Below are 20453 nucleotides of genomic sequence, written 5' to 3' on the forward strand. Positions count from 1 at the left end.
TTCAAAATTCAATTTACAAAACCGACATCAATAATTATTTCAGATATAAAACTGTGACGAATAGTTAAATTATACTTTAAAATAACTTTGTTAATTTTTATTACAATTTGGAATTATTTTAAAAAATTGATCAATAATAGATTACTTATTGAAATAGTCTCAGTTAAAATATATCTTAAAAAATACTCCCCACACATTGCATCATTTAGAAGAAAAAAAATCTTATTCCATAATAAATTATTCTTTTAATTTTTAATTATAATATTATTAATTATTATTTTTAAATTGTATTATTAAATTAATATTATATATATCACATTAAATTTACTATCTTTTATTTTATATTAATGATAATATTGAATACATCAATAAAAATTTGTTTTTAAAGGCATCAATAAAGATAATACAACAAAAATAAAATTTTCTTTTTTATTTATATACATTTTTTAATATATTTGAAATTATAAAATAGCTCCCTCTTTTTTATAGGACCTTTTGCAAGTGCAACTCCACGATGAAGACTCCGCATTTATTTTGGTGTTTTTCCATCAGCCTTCTTTTTATTGTTTTCCTTTTTTTCCTTCATTTAAAAATGGGTAGAGGCTATTTTATATTCACATTTATATTTCTAAATATTTTTTATTTATATAAATAATTTTTATACATATTTAATTTTCTTTTTTTATGTTTTTTTTATTGTGATTTTATCATTTTAAGAGTGTTGTTTTTATTTGTTGTTTTACTTTTCCATTTTAGTCAGATATTCATTTGATTTAAATTTGCAAATCAACTTCAATTTAGTACATATTCAATCGATCAATAATTTTGACGTATTTAATGTTGCAATTTTATATGAATGAGTATTTTGAATATTTTAATTTTATTTTATTTATATGTATTTTACTATTTTATACTATTAATTTATATATTATGAGATATTTGCAAATTTATTATTTTTAGTTTTGATAAATTCAAATTAAATTATGAACTTTTATGAATTAGAATAAATGAATATTCCTATAAAAATGGATTAAAGACAATAAATATATTTGATATATTTTTACATAGCTGAAAATATATGTTTTAGTTAAAAAGAAATCCCAATTTTTGCAGTCTTGGTGTTGGGTTTGGTCAAAGTTAGTTTTACAATTTAAAAAGAAAAAAGCGGCATAGTAGGAAGAGTGATGGTACATTTTTTGATGTAATGTGTTGTTGGGAAATTACACACACTGCGACTGTACTATAGTGTCCACTCTCTATATGCATGACACCTAGTCCTTTCTCTCTCCTTCCCATTGCTTCTCTCAAATCCAACATGTGCCAATTTAATTTATTTAATATGTTGTTCCAATATTTGGGTAGGAAAGTTTTCAATTGTATCACACACTGGTCAACATTGGATTTAGAGTCAGATTAAGCCAAGTAGTAGAAGACAATTTGGTTGTGATATGCAAATGTGAACACAACACAACAATGAAAGAGAGAGAGAGGAATAAATAAAATAAAATAAAATAAAATAAAATGGTGGATAGATTCTCCATAGAGTAAAGTGTTGTGATTCCATTGGAGAGGTGCAGAGGGAGAGGGAGAGGCAGTCAAAAGAGGGAGAGGAAAGGACAGAAATGCGTGCGTTAAGATGGTCTAGTCTCCAGTCCAGCTGGCAGTGAGTCAGTGAGCAGTTCTGTTCTGGTTTAAGCTGCCACTCCCCTGCACTCACTCACTCCTTCCCCACACCCAATCGTCCTTGCTTCACAGCCTACACCTATTACAATTGGACAAATATTCTTTTTTCTTTTCTTTTCTCTATTTCGCCTAGTTTCGTTGCAGACATTTTCTTTGCTCGTGATATTTTTTAATTAACTTAACATTTAATTAGGCATTGTGTCTAATAATTCAATATAAATTATGAACAATTTTATTATCTTAACTTTTCAATTATTACAATTAAATTCTTCATTTCTTTTTTATTTGTTTGAAAGTGCTGTAAATTCATTTTAAAAACACATTTATTAAGATATCACATACAATTTATAAGTATTTCACTTAAAATCCGTCTCTTAAATTATCACATATAATTTAAAATAAACAAATTTCATAGTTTGTTGAATTTTATTAGATTTTTATTATAAATTAGTATATAACTAAAATTTATTATTAGGTCTCAAATATTTTAGCACTAGAAAATATTCACGAAGAAGTGAAAAAACTAATTAACTCTAGAATCATATTTGCATAATTTTTTTGAATAAAAATATCAAAATCAGACTAAAAATATTTTGGAAACCAAAAAGGCATATTGTGTGAACTAGAGTACCAAGAATGTGAGTAAAAAGAATAGAGTAAACAATCATTTGAACATTTAATTTAATTTTTTTACTAAATAACATTTGAACCTTTTGATAATCATACAATTACGGAATGAACAATCTTTGCACGTCCCACCATATTTTACTTCTAAAGGAATTCTAATTTTATTTAAACGATAGTAATATGTGTACGTATAACAAAATTATATAGTTATGGTATACTTATTAAACTTTTAATAATTTTTGTAACCAACAGAAAACTGTTAATAATTTAATACATAATTTAATTTTTATAGAAGAAAAAGAACCATTTGACTATACTGTAATATTATTTAACAGAAAAAATTATTTAACCCTTATTATTATTATTATTTTTATTATTATTATTATTATTATTATTATTGTTATTTATTATTAGTAGTAGATTGTTGTTATTTTTATTGTTTAATTATTATTATTATTATTATTATTATTATTATTATTATTATTATTATTATTATTATTATTGGTGTATTAGTGATCAGATGAGAGATTTACAATAAATAAATAATAAAGAAAAATGGAGAGATAAAGATCATTATAAAGTTTGACTATGAAAGATATTATTACCAAGTTGATGCATCTCTTGGTCGATGCTGTAAACGATGGATTATCAATATATCACTTAACAAACAAAATGTAGAATAAATTATATTTCATCAACGGTATATTTGGTATATTTAAATTACAGTTCACAAACCTTAAGTCAAATATTTCTATTTTTTTTTTTTTAAGATACGCTCATAACTTGTATTAATATGTATAACACTTCATAATTTTTTTTATAAAGAATGTTGTTAAGAAGAATTTTTCAGCATAAGAACATGAATACGACAATGTTAATTGATGGAGAAGTATTATAGCTACAGATATGTGGATAAATACTGTTGACGATGATATGTAATTAGAAACTATTTTGTTGTTGAAATATTTTAAAAGCTATATCAGTTTGTTTTTATTTATTCAACCTTTATAATATATTTATTATATGCTGTCATCCAATATTATAAATTCATAAAATATTTCAGAATATTATATTACAAATCAATTAAAAGGTCTTTTAAAATATTGAGTATAAATAATTTTTTAAAATCTTATAAAGAGTCTTTTAAAATCTACACATTCCTATAAATTCTTTTAAAATCTTCAAGATTTTTTCTCTCAAAACAATATTTTAAAATCTGAATCCAATACACCCCATAAAAGTGATTTTGAACATAGTTATTTCAAGTTACTCCACTCTTCATAAATAATAAATTCAATTTTTGATTAATATCATAATATAGATAAATAAAATATTTAAAAAATATATATTTAGATTGATAAATAAAATAATTAATTACAACAAAAATAATATAAAAAATATTTTATTCAACTCACAAATACCATATAAATGTCATGTCATTAATGTAGAGTATTAAAAAATCCTCCTACCAAAAAACCAATTTTAGATATGAAGAAACTAAAAAAATTTGACAAAATAGAGAGAGAAAAAATTGCATTCAAATCATTAAATAAAATATAATTTTATAGTATTTGAATAATTTTAAAATAATTAAAAAATAATAATAATTTTTTATTTTTAATTATTACGTGTCAATATTTTTTTATATTTGATGAATTTATAATGAAACAAGATAAATAGGGTGATTCAATTTAAATAAAATTCAATTAAAATTTGAAATTCAAAACTAATAATTAAAATCTAAAATTAAAAACTCAAAAATTAGACTGATTTTAGTTTTTTAAATTTCATAATAAGAAATTAAAATGACACTTCTAACGGGCTTCAATTGAAGAGTTAGTGTCCAATTTAAAAAATTAAAGAAAAATTTATCATATATATACCTCCATATCTGTACCTATACTTCCACAAACTTTTTAAAATGTCAAATATACTTTTAATTTTTTTTTACTAATTGGGGTTTATCAGAAAATTTGTGAAGAAGTTTTCCGGCACACATCGATTTTTTAATTTTATTTATTTAAAAACTAACTTATTTTCCGGAAAAAATAAAAAAAGTTTTCTAGAGTTTAACTTTTTTACTAGAAAACTCTAAATTTTTTTTTCGAAATATAACTTATTTACCGAAAAACTTGAAAAAAGTTTTCTAGAATATAATTGATGTACTGGACAACTTGAAAACAAAATTCAGAGTGTAACTTCTTTATCGAAAAGTTTTAAAAAAGCTTTTTGAAATATATATTGTGTACTGAAAAACTGAAAAACTGAAAAAAAAAATCAGTAAAATTATAAAAAAAATTATAAATTTTAAGATTTATACATAAGTAAAATGGTTATTTCATTATATTTATAAGGTAAACGTAAAATGTGGAGTATACGGTAAAATTTTCAAAACTAAATTGAATATTTATTCATCGTTGATAAGAGAGTTGACGCAGAGGACCACTGACGACAAAAAGATGGTAAAAAAAATTTCATAAGGTCTTAGCAATGAAGAAAAAGAAATCCCAGAATGCAAAAAACCTTGAGAAAAAATGTTTGCTTAATGACCGATATAATATTGATTTAATTTATAAATACTGTAATTATAAATATTTTTATATTAAAAATAAAGGCTTAATTATAATTTCTCTATTTTTATTTATTTACGAAATTAGTTTTCCTATTTTATAAGTTTATAGTTTTGGTTCTTTTTTATGATTTTTTAACTAAAAAGTGATGACGTGATATATTTTAAATAATATGACAAATGATATAATGATCAATACATATGAAATTGAAATAAAAAACATCGTAAAAATATATATTTCAACTTCGGAAAATTTTCAATTTAATTAATGACATGAATAATTAATGCATGTAGATGATTATATATTATAAAATTGTATGTCATGTCATTATAAATATGTTAAATCGTTGTTTTTAGTTCAAAAATATTAGAAAGGAGACAGTTTTCATAAATTGATAATAATATAGAGATCAAACATTCAATTAAACTAAAAATAAATAATAATTAAACTCTATCAAATAAATCAAATAGAATAAATTATCCATTCCATTTTTCATTAGTTTCTTTACTTTCCTTCACTTTTTAATGTTGTTTTTAATATGGTAGTATCAAGAGCCTTTTGATCCTGAATTTTGTTAGGTCATCTTCACTATGGTACACTATTGGAAAACTATGTGATTCCTTCAATTGCATAGACTCGTGTTTACTCAGATACTGTAGGCGATGTTTGGAATAAAATTCTCAAGTGTGCGTGTTCCATTTTGCAGTGTGATTTGAGAAAAATCTCTTTTTGTTAATGACTATTTCACAAAACTCAAAGGTCTTTGGAAAAAATATGAGGTTACAATTCCTAACTGTATTTGTATTGTTCGTTGCGGTTGTGAGGCTATGCGAAATTCAATAAAATTCAAAGACGAAGATCTTGTGTCAACATACTTTAAGGTTTTTCACTACTTGTGGGAGCGTGGTGAAATATTGATTATATCACATAGTTGAATAATTAATTAGAGTTAGTTACAGTGAATTTCTCTAGTTAGCCGTAGCTTGCATATATAAGCTTAAGCTTGTGTCACACTCAATTTATATTTAGATGGAATAAATTCTCCATTGCATTTTCCCATCACTCATGTATGTATTTTCAAATTTCTTAATATTCAACGAAAATTTATCATCCAAAAAGTCGGTCGGTGAATACTTTCTGTAAATAAGTAATATAATTATCAAAAATTAATAAATTAACTTTCAATTATGACAACCCATTTTTTTTTTTTTTACTAAAGGTCAATCTTAACTGTTTCACCATATTTTTTTTATATTCAGCACATTTCTATGTATTTTTAAAAAACGACCCTTGTATTAAATAACAAAAATAAATAACAAAAATATGATGGAGATAATATAATCTATAAACAATAAACACTTTCGAATTAGATGTATCGATGTGTCTGATACGCATGAGTATCTATATTCGTACAACACTTATAAAAAAATTGTCTAACAACTCAAACAAATGTTATGAGAATTAAAGATGTGTCCAAATAATGATGATTAATGAGAATATTAAATACATTAAATTTAAATGTGAAAAATAATTATATCTTATTTAATAAATTTTTTGATGAAACAAATTGCTCAACTCCAATTCACGTGTGTATTATATTTTAAATTTAGATATTTTATAAATAATATTTATTTTGTATTTAATTATAAGAAATAATTAAATGTATTTGTATCAATGTCATATGTTCTATATTTTTTACGTTAACGATATCAACATGTCTATATCATATCAAAATTATTTAAAATATTTTTTTATAAAAAAATGTTAAAAATTAATAGTAATGTTATTTTAGCATGTTCGAATTCGAGTGCTCTATTTTAATATTCATTTGGCGTCTTTTAATTTATCAACCGATCTACCTACATGAGACAACAAATAAAATATTGTATACCATTTGAATTTATGCTAAGGTTAATGATTATTGAATTGACTGAATAATAGTAGTAATAAATAAATATAGTAGAAAAAATAGGAAACATAATCGAAGCTGATGAATGAGGCCTAAAAAGTATTCAAGAGGCTTCTTTTAAGAAATTTAGGATGATAGTGTTGAATTCGGCTGGCTTTTCAAGTTGAGGCACATGGGATGCATCCTTTATCAATTCCAATCTTGCTTTCTTACTGATTACCCTGCAATTAATTGATACATTATCAAGAAGTCAACATCTCATGGTAATAAGGATGACAATATAATCCGCACCCGTCCGCGAGTATCCACCCAAACCCGTTTGATTTGGGTGGGAAAAACTCGATTGAGTGCAGATGCAAATTTTTCCGAAAATAAAATTCAGGGGGCGGGGACGGGTGTGGGGTGGTGATATATCCACCCCGCAACCGCAGGTAATATTAATGCAATTTTAAATTTTATATACATATATATATTGAATATACTTAATATTTTTTTAAATATTAAAAATTATAATTTTATCTCCATAAAAAATATTTTTTTTTATTTTATAATTGTCTAATAACAATTATTTTATTTTATTAATTATAATAGATATGATTTTTAAATTTATAATTATATATATATATGAACGGGTGTAGGTGTGGACAGAGAAACCCAAATTCCGTTGCGGGCGGAGATGCTATAAAACGAAGGTGAGAGTGGATTTTTCCGATTAGTCGGATGCGGAGTGGAGGAGGCAAAATCTGCCCCCGACCCCCGCCCCATGTCTAAATGTTAGTCATGTCAAGTTTACAGGTGCATTTATATATGTTATTAGGATTAATTGGAACATTAATTGCCAGAAGAAAAAAAGGCTGAAGTGAAAAAATTACATACTCTTTGAGTTCATGGGCCATCTGCACGGGAAATATATTGTCATCTTCCCCCCAGATTATCAAAACTTCCTGTTTATGAGTAATGTTAATCAGCCACAGTAACGATCCAATTAATGGCACATTTTAATTTTGGTTAATTTGCATGTAATTAAGTATAAGTTCAGTCGTGTATAGATGAAGATGAAACTTAATTACCTGTTGAAGAGGTGGAATGTTTGAAGTATCATTCTTGCCAATGGACAAGCCAGCTAGAAGCTCCAGCTTTTCCTTCCTATTTTCTGAGTATAGTTTCTGCAACGTATCACATACTTATATATATCATTGAAATAAATTTATAAGAAAATGGAAGATACACTAACGTATACGTCTAATAGAAGCATGATGGTTATTGAGTGGTTATATTTACTATTGTTGTTTGACATAACCATGAGTTTTTATTAGATGTTGTGCATCATCGTTAAACTCAAATTTATACATTTATTTTACTTTATTTACCGTACAAGTTCAAACATAGTATCATGTATAATTAAGTTATTTTACTCACAGAATTTTGATTGAAAAAATGATTATGTATTTTAGAAAGAAAATAAATAAATATATATGTATTAAAAGAACAATGTTATTTTTTACAAAATGACTAAACTTAATACAAATCATTGTGTTGTTTTTACTGTTATATAATTATAATTTGATGTATAAATTGTGTATTTAATAATATAACGAAAACTATTTTTATTTAAGTATGTTAAAAGTGTGTTGACTTTATTTGTTAGTAAGATAATAAGAGATTATTAAAATAAATAATTATTTGTATTTTCAAAAACATGAAAATGCAAAATAATTATTTTTATCATTTAAAAAAAATACATTAGTTTAACTAGAAATTTATCTTTTCTTTATTATAATGATTCATTTCAAATGTCTCATTAAAAAAAAATTAAAATAAATACGTATTTTAAGATGAACAAAATGTGTTTACAAAATAAATAAACCTAACAAAATGGATGGCTACCATTTTCCTACACAAAATTATACAATATACTAGAACAATACATAATTTTTTCTAATTTACTTCCCCCCTTATTGTGTGTTACTTACGAAAATCAAATAAAAAAACTTAATTTTTCATGAAAACAAAAGGAAAAGAGAAATTAGCCACATGAATGAAAATTGAAAAAAAAAAAGAACTTACATTTATGAAATCGTTGAAGAAAAAATCAGGCACGTAATGGATTCGTCTAGACACAGCAAGAGTGATCAATTTCCTCAACTGTTTTGGAGAAGAAGGTAACATAAGATCCTCAATGTTATCGAGTTTAGCCCTTTCCAACAAACCCAAGCCATGATTCTTTGTCATATTAACACCAGAGCTAGCAATAACAACTTTCTCAACCTTCTCTACCCCCAACATATTCGCCAAATGATAAGCCACAAAACCACCATAGCTAGTCCCTGCCACGTGGAACTTCTTCACACCTAACTTCTCCAACAGTTTCCCAACCGAAGCTGCTTGAAATTTCTCGCTTCTCTCCTTCGACCTTGTAATTGGGAATCATAAATAAATAAATCAAAAAAATGTAATTATATAATAATTTTAATTAACACAACAAATCTGAAATATAATCAATATAATGAGGGAGTAAGGAAATAGAAAAAGGACCTTGTATTGGATTCTCCGAAGAAAATAAGATCGGGAACATAGAGGTTGAAATGAGGGGAAAGAAATTGGACTTGTTCACGCCATTGCCACATAGCCATGGGACCGAAACCGTGAATTAGAACGAGGGAAGGTTTTTGTGTGGCTTGATTTGTTGGACCCCAAACGTGGAGCGTCGTTTCATTGTCTATGTTGATTGATTGTGAGAACAGTCCTGCTCTCGCGAAACACCGTCGTATGTACCCACTGTATAAGCCGGCGAAACTCAAAAACGACGGAACCATGCTGTTCAATTATTGGATCTCGATCAGGGTTCAATTACGGTGTTTTATTTTCAACATCATCACTCAGGTTATTACTTATTAGGAGAAAATCAAGGTTACACATATTTTGTGTTGGGTGAAAATAATTAAATGGAATGAAAATAAAGTTAGTTGGGTTGGTTTTCTTTCCATTATTGTTATCACCCAAAAGTCTCTTTCTGCTTTTGTTCAATTCACCCTCCGTGAAATAACACCGGATCGCGATAACTCTGTTTTGGAACATCAATATCGTTTCTTTTTTATTTTATGTTAATTTATTTTCAAACAAATTTACCATTTTAATTATTTTGCCTTTAAACTATAGGTATCCAATAAAATTTCCAACCAAAAGAATTACCATTTTAATTATTTTGTAAAAGAATTTTCGAAAAATCTTTGAAAAGAATACTAATGGCTTGTTTGATTCACATCTCAAAAACTCTATTTTAGTATTTTGAGATATAAAAATTTAAAAATTTGTTTGGATTACTTGTTTTTAAAAACTATTTTGTAAAACTATTTTTCATATTCTACTTTTTAAAACTAAAAAAGCAAAACAAATAAATGGTATTTTACTTTTTCATTTTTTAGTTTTTTTACTCTCTAATCAAAAACTATTTTAAATATTGAAGTTATCAAACAGATTTTTCTAAAATTTTCTTTTTAAAAATAATTTTCTAAAATTTATTTATAAAATAGTTTTTAAAAACTAAAAAATAAAACACAATGAAACAATGTTCAACTTTTTCTTTTTGGATTTTTACTAGATCGCGTCCCACGATCATCATCGTGTGAATTTTTTTTTAGATCTTCTATATATACATATTTTTTCTACTTTTTTTTATATTAAATAATAAAATAAAGAATTAAAAATTATAATTATTAATTAGTAATAATATAAAATTAATTAAAAATTATATATATATATATATATATAAATAGAAAATTGCATCTTCAAGATACAAACCAATCAACTACTAGTTCTCAATTCTTTTTTTATTCACATAATCTCATGTTAGATACGACTTTAATAAAATTCAAAACGTATAATATTTTAATATATATTTTTTAAGTGTAGTATTTTAAATTAATTTTATTTTATAAAAATATATCCAAAAAAATTCACAAAATTAACTTAAATTTTAAATTATTTAAAAATTAATTAAATATGAAATAATAATTTCACATGATTGATTGTTGATACCATTTTCAAACTCTAATTTTAATCCGCAATACATTTATAATAAACTTTCCTTTAATTTTTTTGGTAAATTCAGGGTGAGTCCAATGGGATAGCTTCTAAATTTCTTGTTTTAAGCCTCATATTACCACAAACAACCAACTTTCTACATATATATTATTAAACATATAATCTTGTTTCAAGGCTCAAGTCACACTTTATTGTACTGCCCAAACAGTTGGAAATTGGTGGCAGAAGAATGCAAAGTAAGGAAAAATGAACTTATGTCGTAAATAAATAACTTGAGTGTGAATCGTTATTGGTGGTGTTGAAAGAGTTCATAAAAGAAATTAATAGGACGGTAAAGAGAGTTGAAGGTAGGTGTGGCCTGTGGGTTGGTATACCTGAGTGTGAGTGTGGCCTAGGATAAATAATTAGGTGATTATAACTAAATAAAAATTGTTTTAAAATACATAAAAAAAAATCATGTAATTATCTTTTAAAAATATGTAATTTTTTATTTACTCTATTTTCTTAAATGATGTATTTAAATTTTATAATCACACAAAACTTTTTCGTAATCCCCTGAAAAAATCATTTTATCAAACTCTGGCCCTTATTTAGTATGTCTTATGTAGTATATAGACCTCAGCTTTGGTGGTTCAATAAAAAAAATAAAAATAAAAATTACTACTATTATTTTAGAGAAAATTACGCTATCAATTGTCTTAAATTATGTCTCTTTACTCTTATGTCAAAATATGTATTCTTAATATCTTCTTTTGCTGCCATTTGTCGTCCTACCAAGTTCAATTGATTTGTCTCTGTAGTAGTAGTATGTGGAGGATACTCACTTCATACACAAAGATAAAATTTACATAAAATTATATTATCTATTTCAAAAAAATATCAATTCAAATCTACATTCCAATCCATTACGATTTAGTCGGTTTTAATATAATTGCATTTCATTTTTTAATATTAGTAAATTTATTTTGCATTTTAACTATTTTTTTTATCAATATCATTAAATATAATTTTAGGCCCTGTTTTCAATTATGAAATAAGATACTATAAAATGAAATATAATAAAATAAAAATGGACAAATTACCAAAGCAATAAAAAAAACTATTTAAAACTGATTTTTTCTTCTAAATTCCTAAAATTAATATTAAAGTGCTAAAAAATAATTAATGTTTACATTTAAAGTTATAAAAAGGTAAAAAAAAAAAAAAAAAGTAAAATGTATTGATTTAAAGTTACTTGTTACCGTTAAAAGATTCATTTATGATAAAATGTATTAATATATCCATATTTGTTTCCTAGCTAAAGAAGAAGTGTATGGTTTTAACATAAGATAATTATTAAACATGTTATTAAATGTTATGTATCATTTTATATATTTGAATAATTTTTTATTATTTAATATATTTTATAATTTTTATTTAGATTGTAATATGGTATCAGAGAAATAATTATGCAATGACTTTATTTCTCAAATTTTGTTTGAGAAATTTTTTATTTAAGATTAATTAATTTATCTTTTCTTTCTTATTTGATTATTTTAAAATTTGTTCATTTTCTTCTTCTTTCTTCTAAATAATTCCAAATTATAATTATGAATTTCAAATTATAATTATCTCATCATAATGATGATGATATAAAAATAAAAATAAACATAAGACAAGATTATTAAGGACAAGATGTTTGTAAACAAAATTTATATCAAAAAAATTAAAAAAAAAAATCATTATTTCCTCTCATATTTCCTTCTTTCTCCATTCAAAATTTATTTTTTTCAACATTTCAAAAGTGGAGCATTTAATGTCATAACTATCAAGAATTTTGAAACGACAAGTTGCATCAAGTTTGGTAAATGTTTTACAAATCAAGTATAATCAAGGTTATTCATATGGATATAATCTTGTCGTTGTAATTCAAAACATTTCTAACATTTCATACACCATGAAAATATGTAATTGGATCATTCAAGAGTTATTGTAAATAGTATTTCGCAGAAATATATTTCTAACAAATTTGAATTTCTTTAAGAACTCTCTTTTATGAATTTGTTAAAAAAAATTCGACTAAAAAATTTAGTGATATAATTTACCTTATAGATTATGCCCATAAAAAAAGTAAATAGTTAAATAAATATAATTCGTTGTGTCCATTAAAAAATAGATAGTTAAATAAAATTTATTTTTTATAGTCTTAATTGACATTAAATTTTGATATTTCATATCTTTTGTCATCGATGTATATTTTATATTTTTATTTTTGTAATTTCAAAACTAAAAATATAGTAAATACATTTCAATTTATGATGAAATATTAATTATATTAATTAATTATACAAGTTAAGTAAAATAGTTAGTTAATATATATAGTTACTTTAACTTATTGTTATATTACTTGAACAATCTTTTTATTATTTAATATATTTTTTTCCTTATTTTATAATTTCTATTTAAAATTGTAATAATAATTGTGATATTCGCTCCTTCTAAACGATGATACGTTTATTTGCTGGTCCCCAAATTTTCGATTACATGTCTTCTTATATTGCAATATCATTATTAAAATAAAATATGTTTGCACCTTTACAAAATAATGTAATTCGAGCTTTACTTAAAGGAAATAAGTATAATCTACGCTATTCTTTTTTAAATAAAGAACCATCAGAATGCAATTAAAAATTACGAAAGATTGTCATTAAAATTTGATAACGTCAACTCAACAAGTAATAAAAAGATATCACCAACATATCATTGAGTGGAGTACATGTTATAATGCCCTTATTACATATCAACGATTAAGTTTTATTTATTTATTATTGATAATTAACGTAGTTACAAAAAAGGATGGAATAAATGGCCATATGAAAGCCGATCCTCAAGAAATATCTAGTTACCATTTACTAAAAAAGATTATCTAGTAAGAAAAAACCGCTAAACATATTGGTCAAGATTAATTTCAATGGATTTCTTTCTTTTGTAGATGTGTGTGAAATTTTGAAGAATTGCAATATTTTTATGTTTTTCCGATCCTTTTATTTGGTGAAAATCTTGATTTAAAGAGTTCTCAATAAAATATAATTGAGAAGATTCTTTTAGAGTAAATGATTCCTTCAGAGTTTTTTTTTTTTTTGGTAGTTCTACTTGTGGTGATCTTGTTTGACATACAAATGGTAGGTTCGTCAAAGATTTTTATAACACATTGAATTCGAATTTTGGGCGTTAAGGTTGAATATCAAGCATGCACAAGAGCTAAATATTTATTCAGTTATTTTTAAATTAGACTATGTAGTGGTGATTAATATGAACCATTAAAAATTGTCTTCAAATATGCATATTCAACATCTCCTTCAAAAAATTATTTATCATTTTTAACATTTAGATTTGAGAACTTTAATCATTCATATCTTTTAAAGATGTCTATTAGTGTGTTGATTGCTTAAACTAGTGAAGATCACTCTTCTCACTAAGTTGTCGCGATTTTTTTAAATATAAATACTATTCTTATTAATTAATGATGTATAGTAGTTTTTTGTGTTTAATTTCGTAATTTAATTTATTCTTCATAAAAGAATATACTTTTTAATAATAAAAATAAAATAAAGAATATGGTATTTGATAGTCCTAATCAACAGTGGCTTTATGTTTTGAATATTAAAAAAATTATATATAATATTAATTTTGAGTTTCGGTTAAATTTTAAGTTATGCAATCGTATCTCGTGGTATTAGAAATAATATTCTATAAATTTCAATTTTGTTTCTTTTGATTTAAATCACTTTCATTATTATTATTATTATTATTATTATTATTATTATTATTATTAAATTCAATTTTGTATTTTATATGTTATGTTAAATCTTGAATTTACTAATATTTTATATAATTTAAATATATATTATTATATTCTCTAAAAATATTAAGTTAGATATCAAAGATAATATTTAAATTCAATGATATATTGATTTATTAAAATATTTACAAAAGTTTATCTACTCGCCGTTTGAATGGTCTAAATTTTCCTTAAAATATATAAACAATAGTTTATATATTTTAAAAATTGTCAAATCAAACTTTAAGATTAAGATAGATAATAGGTCTAACAAATGTATTACTTAACATTTTCAAAACACTAACAAAAGTCCATTGACACTTATTAAAGAATTAAACATGAAAGTTATATATAAAGAAAAAACTTTTAAATTTTTTTAAAGAGTTGAAAATAAAATTTTAATATATTTTTAATTGACTTTTTTATTTTTAATTTCTTTAACAATTATTAGCATTTACCTATTTTTTCTAATGCAAAGAGAGCATTAATTTATACGTCATCAATTTTCAACCTCACATGACAATTGGCATATATATTTTCTGTTCCAGATTCCAATTATCTAATCATTGAACGTTGCGGGAAAATAATGAAACATTGTGCCATTCCATAACATGCACGCTATCTTGCGTACTTTGGTGGCGCAAGTTGGGTAGTTAAAGACTGTTATGGACAGATCCAGTTTTTTTCTTCAACCTTAACATTATTACTACGTATTACTATTCACCCAAAAAAAAACTATTTTGGCATATTTTGATGTAATTAAAATTGATTTTGTTTTTATAATTAATTTAAGGATAAAATTCGTAGTATTTAAATTCAAATATTATTTTTATATTAAAATATATTGTTTAATTCATTTTTATTGAATATATTTAAATATAAACTATTTTATATCTAATTTAGTTTTAAATTTAAACTAAAATTAATTTTATAAAATTAATTCATTTTAATTAATTTTAATCATCGTATAATTAAATATATGTTTTCTCTACTTATTTCGTTAGTGTGTTTGCAAATTACAAATTTGCAATTGAAGTAGACAATTTTTGTTTTGCCCAAAAACTATGATATTATTTTAATATAAGAAGAGCATATGGGATATTTGAGAAATCACATCCTACAACCCTCCTAATTTAAAATTAGGTGTATCAATATTTTTTTTAATTTCTTTTTATCTTAATTGATAATAATTATGATCTCGCATATATTGATATTGATATTTTTAAAGAATTTGGATTACTCACACGTTTGTCTACGAGACATAGCTCGTATAAGTTTAACATCATAATTTTGTGAAACGAAATTTAAATATGATAAACGGTTAAATAGTCACTAATACTAATTTAATAATAATTTTTCTCTTTTCCAATATTTTTTTTCTTTTCAAAAATAATTATTCACACGTTTCATATGTCCATGTGAGAATTCAAGATGTGTCATTCTTATAATGTGAAGCTTAACTTTAAACCTGCTGATCACTTGAATTTTTTAAACTAATGTACCTTTCGATAATGCCAAGTACTTAAATTTACATTATTTTAATGATATAATTGTTTTCGCAGTTTTAAGTAAAATTTTAGTTATTTATATATATTTTTTAATTTAATTTTTTATTTAATTTTAAATAACAATTTGATCCTTTATATCTTAAAATATCAACAATGTTATTATTTTTTTTTATAAAAATTTAAAAATTTCATCAAAGTTTTCAAACAAAATCCATAAAATTAATTATCATCTTCAATATAATGTAAATTTCATCAAATTCATAATTCAAATTTTCAAAAACTCGTATTTTAATTCTTTATTTGATGAATTTGATGTAGTTGAAAATGGAAATATGAGTTTATTTGAATAGTTGAGTTATGCATTTGATGAATATATGAATTTTCTTGAAATTGATTTTGAATTTTATGGATTTTGTTTGAAGATTTTGTAAAGAAATGATAACATTGTTGACATTTTAAGATATAAAGTATCAAATTGTTACTTAAAATTAAATAAAAGACTAAATCGAAAAAGAAAAAAAAAAGATAAAAAACTAAAATATCATTAAAATTAAGGGACCACGAGAGCAATTATACATATTTTAGTTTTAAACATTTTTGTCTTATTTTAAACACTTGGACAGTGAATGTCAAAAAGAATGACGCAATAATTAATTAGTCTAATTCACCACACCTTGTGCATAATTATTAACTTTGGCATATTTTTCATAAGGTATGTATCGAAGTGGTTGATGGTTAGATTGATTTGTTCACCCTTTCTCTTTGACCTTAGTGGAGCCTATTTTCTCAATAATTTCAATACATCTAATTAGCCTTCAGAAGTCCTTGTAATATTATTATTCTTCAACCAAAATGCACACACATTTGAATATAGTTTTATTATTATGATTTCATAATCATTATCAAATTTCCTAGTCACCAAAAGAAAATATAAGAGCAATCCCATTTGTAGAAGCTATCTTCAATAATCAATCACATTAAAGAATTAGTTAATTTAGAAAATAGAAGCCTTATTGTCGTGATACATTGTTTGATATTGACATCTTAACAAAAGCAATCCAGAAGAGCATGACCTACCAATAAATAGGAAATATCAATTGAATGAGCAAATATTCGATATTGAACTTGTTTGTTTAAAACACTTGACAAATTATTTCAAATTCTCTCATCTTCCCTAAAATGTTCATCAACCGCTATACAAAATTAAGTGGAAAACTAAGGTAATCAAGATGAAGATCTATACATACATGTTTATTTCTAATAAAGGGTTGGGGAGAAGTGTTGTTTATACTATAGGGTAACATTTAAGTCAACAGTTAGCTAGGCGAGTTACTTGACCTTTAGTTAATCCAAGATGTGACAACAACTATAGTCATTATAATACTATAAAAGAAATATATATATATATGTGTGACAAAATTATATTTTATTATCAATATTCATGCATGTATATATATAGTGTTACAAATGTCAAGTACAATGTGGCATCATAATTCTTGTTATTATATATATTTACATATATTAAAGAGGTCTAGAAGTCAAGGAATCTCCACATAAGTTTATTTTCTAAGGGTAGTTAAGATTAGAAGAATGTACGTGCCATGAATTTCTAATCTTTCACTTTTTTTTTAGTGTCATCAATTATGTCATCTTGTATGTTGTTGTTGGCTTTATAAAATTCAGTACTATAGGATTAAGAGCAAATTAAGTTGTTTTTATTTGTAACATATTTTAAACATACAAAACAAAACCGATAAATTACAGAATCTATATGAGTTCTAAAAAGATTACATGGAAGTCCTTGGTCTTGATCTTAGGTTGTTACAAGACCAAAAACACCTTAGATGAAACAGAGAAACGAGGTTTAAAACATGGTTCTTTCAAAAGGCTATGTCTCTCTGATATAAGCATTAATTCTACAAGCTCTAGTCAAGCTATTGAGGATCTTTCAGTTTCTTTAGCTGGCTCAAAGCTTTACACATTCACCTTAGAGGAGTTAAGAGAAGCAACACATGACTTTTCATGGAGTAATTTGCTAGGTGAAGGAGGGTTTGGACCTGTTTATAAGGGTTTTGTTGATGATAAACTTAGACATGGTTTGAGGGCTCAACCTGTTGCTGTTAAACGGCTCAACTTGGATGGCTCACAAGGTCACAGAGAGTGGCTGGTAATTAACTTTCTAATAAAGCTTAGAAGTTTTTTAAAATAGTTTTTTATTTTTTTTATAGATTGGAAAATGTTTTGTTTTATAGGCAGAGATTATATTTCTTGGACAGCTTAGACATCCACATCTTGTAAAGTTAATTGGATATTGTTGTGAGGAGGAGCAAAGGCTTCTGGTGTATGAATACATGGCAAGAGGGAGCTTGGAGAATCAATTGTTCAGAAGTATGTTGCTTTTCTTTCTTTTCTTTTCTTTTCTTTTCCCACCCTCTTTTCTCTAATGGAATAGAAAACCACAGGGTCATTTCCGAAGTGTATGTGTTTCTGTTCTTTATTATCAAGCACATATCTAAATGATTTAAGTTATGGATTCTCATGAGATAAAATAGTATGATGTGATTGGTAAGGATATATATTCACATAAGTAGTTGGAAATTAACTTGTTACCGGTACTATGTTATAAATATACATATTATTATTAATCAAGCCTTAAGGCCTGCTTTTCTTATTTTATTTGTTCTGATATAAGCAGGATACTCTGCTACCTTACCATGGTCAACCAGAATGAAAATTGCATTAGGTGCAGCTAAAGGTCTAGCCTTCCTTCATGAAACAGATAAACCTGTAATATATAGGGATTTCAAAGCTTCAAATATATTACTCGACTCGGTATGTTCTCTTGGTCAACCATAATGTTGCTTCTCGTGCTAGTTTACATCATTTTTTTTAATAGAAAAATGTTAGTACATCAACTATTATATTAGTATTTTTGCATTCACCTTAATTTTAACCTTTAGCTCAAACTAGTTGAACTATTTGACCCCACTAGATTACATTATGTAGTTTTTTTTTTCAAATTTTAGGATTACACGGCTAAACTATCAGACCTTGGACTAGCAAAAGATGGTCCTGATGGAGAAGAAACACATGTGACAACAACATGCATAATGGGAACAAAAGGTTATGCTGCTCCTGAGTATATCATGTCAGGTATTGACATATTACCATTTAATTACTTATTTTAACTTTACTTTTGCATTTTGCAACAAACTCGATAGAAAGCATTAAGGCATGTTTGGATAAACAACATAATTAAGTGCTTATAGCATAAACATTTCTCATATAAGTATTTATGTATAATAAACTATTTCTATAACAAAAGATAAAACAAAATCAAATTGTCTTCATATAACTTTCAGGCCACCTTTCTACAAAGAGTGATGTGTATAGCTATGGAGTTGTGTTATTGGAACTGCTTACAGGCAAGAGGGTACTGGACAAAAGCAGATCAAATAGAGAGAGAAACTTGGTGGAATGGGCAAGGCCTATTTTGAGAGATCAAAGAAAGCTTCTTCATATCACAGACTCAAGATTAGAGGGTCAGTTTCCTATTAAAGGAGCTTTGAAAGTTGCTGCATTGACTTATAAATGTTTGAGTCACCACCCAAATCCAAGGCCTACTATGAGTGATGTGGTAAAGATATTGGAATCACTTCAGGATTTTGATGATGTGATCATAGGACCATTTGTGTATGTAGCAGTTAGTGAAAATGGCCAATGAAAAACTGTCAAATTGCATGAAGGAATCATGCAGGATGCCTATTGAGGAAAGTAAGTGCCAATTTGCCATCCTGCCTTGGTCCTAGGCACATAAAAATTAGATTCTGCCTATAGTAATACTAAATCATAAGAAACATAGATAAGATATTTTTGTCATTTTAGTTTATAAAAGGATGACTTTTCTAATCATGAAGCTTAATGTAAGTAAGTGATTATTAGTTGCATCTAATATTTGGTCAGAAATAGAGAGCTGTAACAAGGGAATGATTGAGGTGAGTATATCCAAAATTTGTGTGACACTTACAAGATGGATCACACTCTATATTGTATATAATTGAAAGTTTACATAATCTGTATCCCCATAATAGTATTCATTTTGATTTATGCATGAATATTTTTTTTATAAAATTAGTAGCTATTTATTGGTATTTTCAACTCTGTCCTGCTGTTAGTTGTTGTTAGAATCAAAGAATCAAATTCAACATAGTATCATCAGAGTAGATTTTGATCATGTTACCATTGGATTTCCTAGAAGTAAGCAGCAAGCTGTTGCATCCTGAAAAGTTTCC

The 20453-nt window shown here is 25.0% G+C and overlaps 2 protein-coding genes across 3 annotated transcripts; one reads left to right on the forward strand and one right to left on the reverse strand.

Moving 5' to 3' along the window:
• Window positions 1–6744: 6744 nt before the first annotated feature.
• LOC101498287 (uncharacterized) lies at window positions 6745–9752 on the reverse strand. Its single transcript, XM_004501366.4, has 5 exons — window positions 9325–9752; window positions 8857–9202; window positions 7860–7955; window positions 7666–7733; window positions 6745–7010 (listed from the first exon to the last, which is right to left on the reverse strand). The coding sequence occupies exons 1-5, from the start codon at window positions 9603–9605 to the stop codon at window positions 6893–6895; spliced, it is 909 nt and encodes a 302-aa protein (XP_004501423.1). The 5' UTR covers window positions 9606–9752; the 3' UTR covers window positions 6745–6892.
• Window positions 9753–17817: 8065 nt separating this feature from the next.
• LOC101497625 (serine/threonine-protein kinase RIPK-like) lies at window positions 17818–20240 on the forward strand. Of its 2 annotated transcripts, none has more exons than XM_012716116.3 (5): window positions 17818–18328; window positions 18414–18549; window positions 18854–18993; window positions 19188–19314; window positions 19524–20028. In XM_012716116.3, exons 1-5 carry the CDS (start codon window positions 17933–17935, stop codon window positions 19883–19885), a joined length of 1161 nt encoding a protein of 386 aa, XP_012571570.1. In that variant the 5' UTR covers window positions 17818–17932; the 3' UTR covers window positions 19886–20028. The 2 variants fall into 2 exon arrangements, with proteins under 2 accessions (XP_012571570.1, XP_004501421.1); XM_004501364.4 differs by having other exon boundaries at window positions 17822–18328; window positions 18857–18993; window positions 19524–20240.
• Window positions 20241–20453: the final 213 nt, after the last annotated feature.

Source organism: Cicer arietinum, chromosome 5, assembly GCF_000331145.2.
Source record: "Cicer arietinum cultivar CDC Frontier isolate Library 1 chromosome 5, Cicar.CDCFrontier_v2.0, whole genome shotgun sequence".
Taxonomy (NCBI): domain Eukaryota; kingdom Viridiplantae; phylum Streptophyta; class Magnoliopsida; order Fabales; family Fabaceae; genus Cicer; species Cicer arietinum.

Bases quoted from the DNA above. Each gene is read 5' to 3' on its own strand.
- LOC101498287 (XM_004501366.4), bottom strand. From the start codon at position 9,605: ATGGTTCCGTCGTTTTTGAGTTTCGCCGGCTTATACAGTGGGTACATA. The intron at 7,734-7,859 runs GTAATTAAGTTT...ACTCATAAACAG, and splicing joins ACATTCCACCTCTTCAACAG to GAAGTTTTGATAATCTGGGG. The intron at 7,011-7,665 runs GTATGTAATTTT...AATTAATTGCAG, and splicing joins ATGGCCCATGAACTCAAAGA to GGTAATCAGTAAGAAAGCAA.
- LOC101497625 (XM_012716116.3), top strand. From the start codon at position 17,933: ATGAGTTCTAAAAAGATTACATGGAAGTCCTTGGTCTTGATCTTAGGT. The intron at 18,550-18,853 runs GTATGTTGCTTT...TTCTGATATAAG, and splicing joins GGAGAATCAATTGTTCAGAA to CAGGATACTCTGCTACCTTA. The intron at 18,994-19,187 runs GTATGTTCTCTT...TTCAAATTTTAG, and splicing joins CAAATATATTACTCGACTCG to GATTACACGGCTAAACTATC.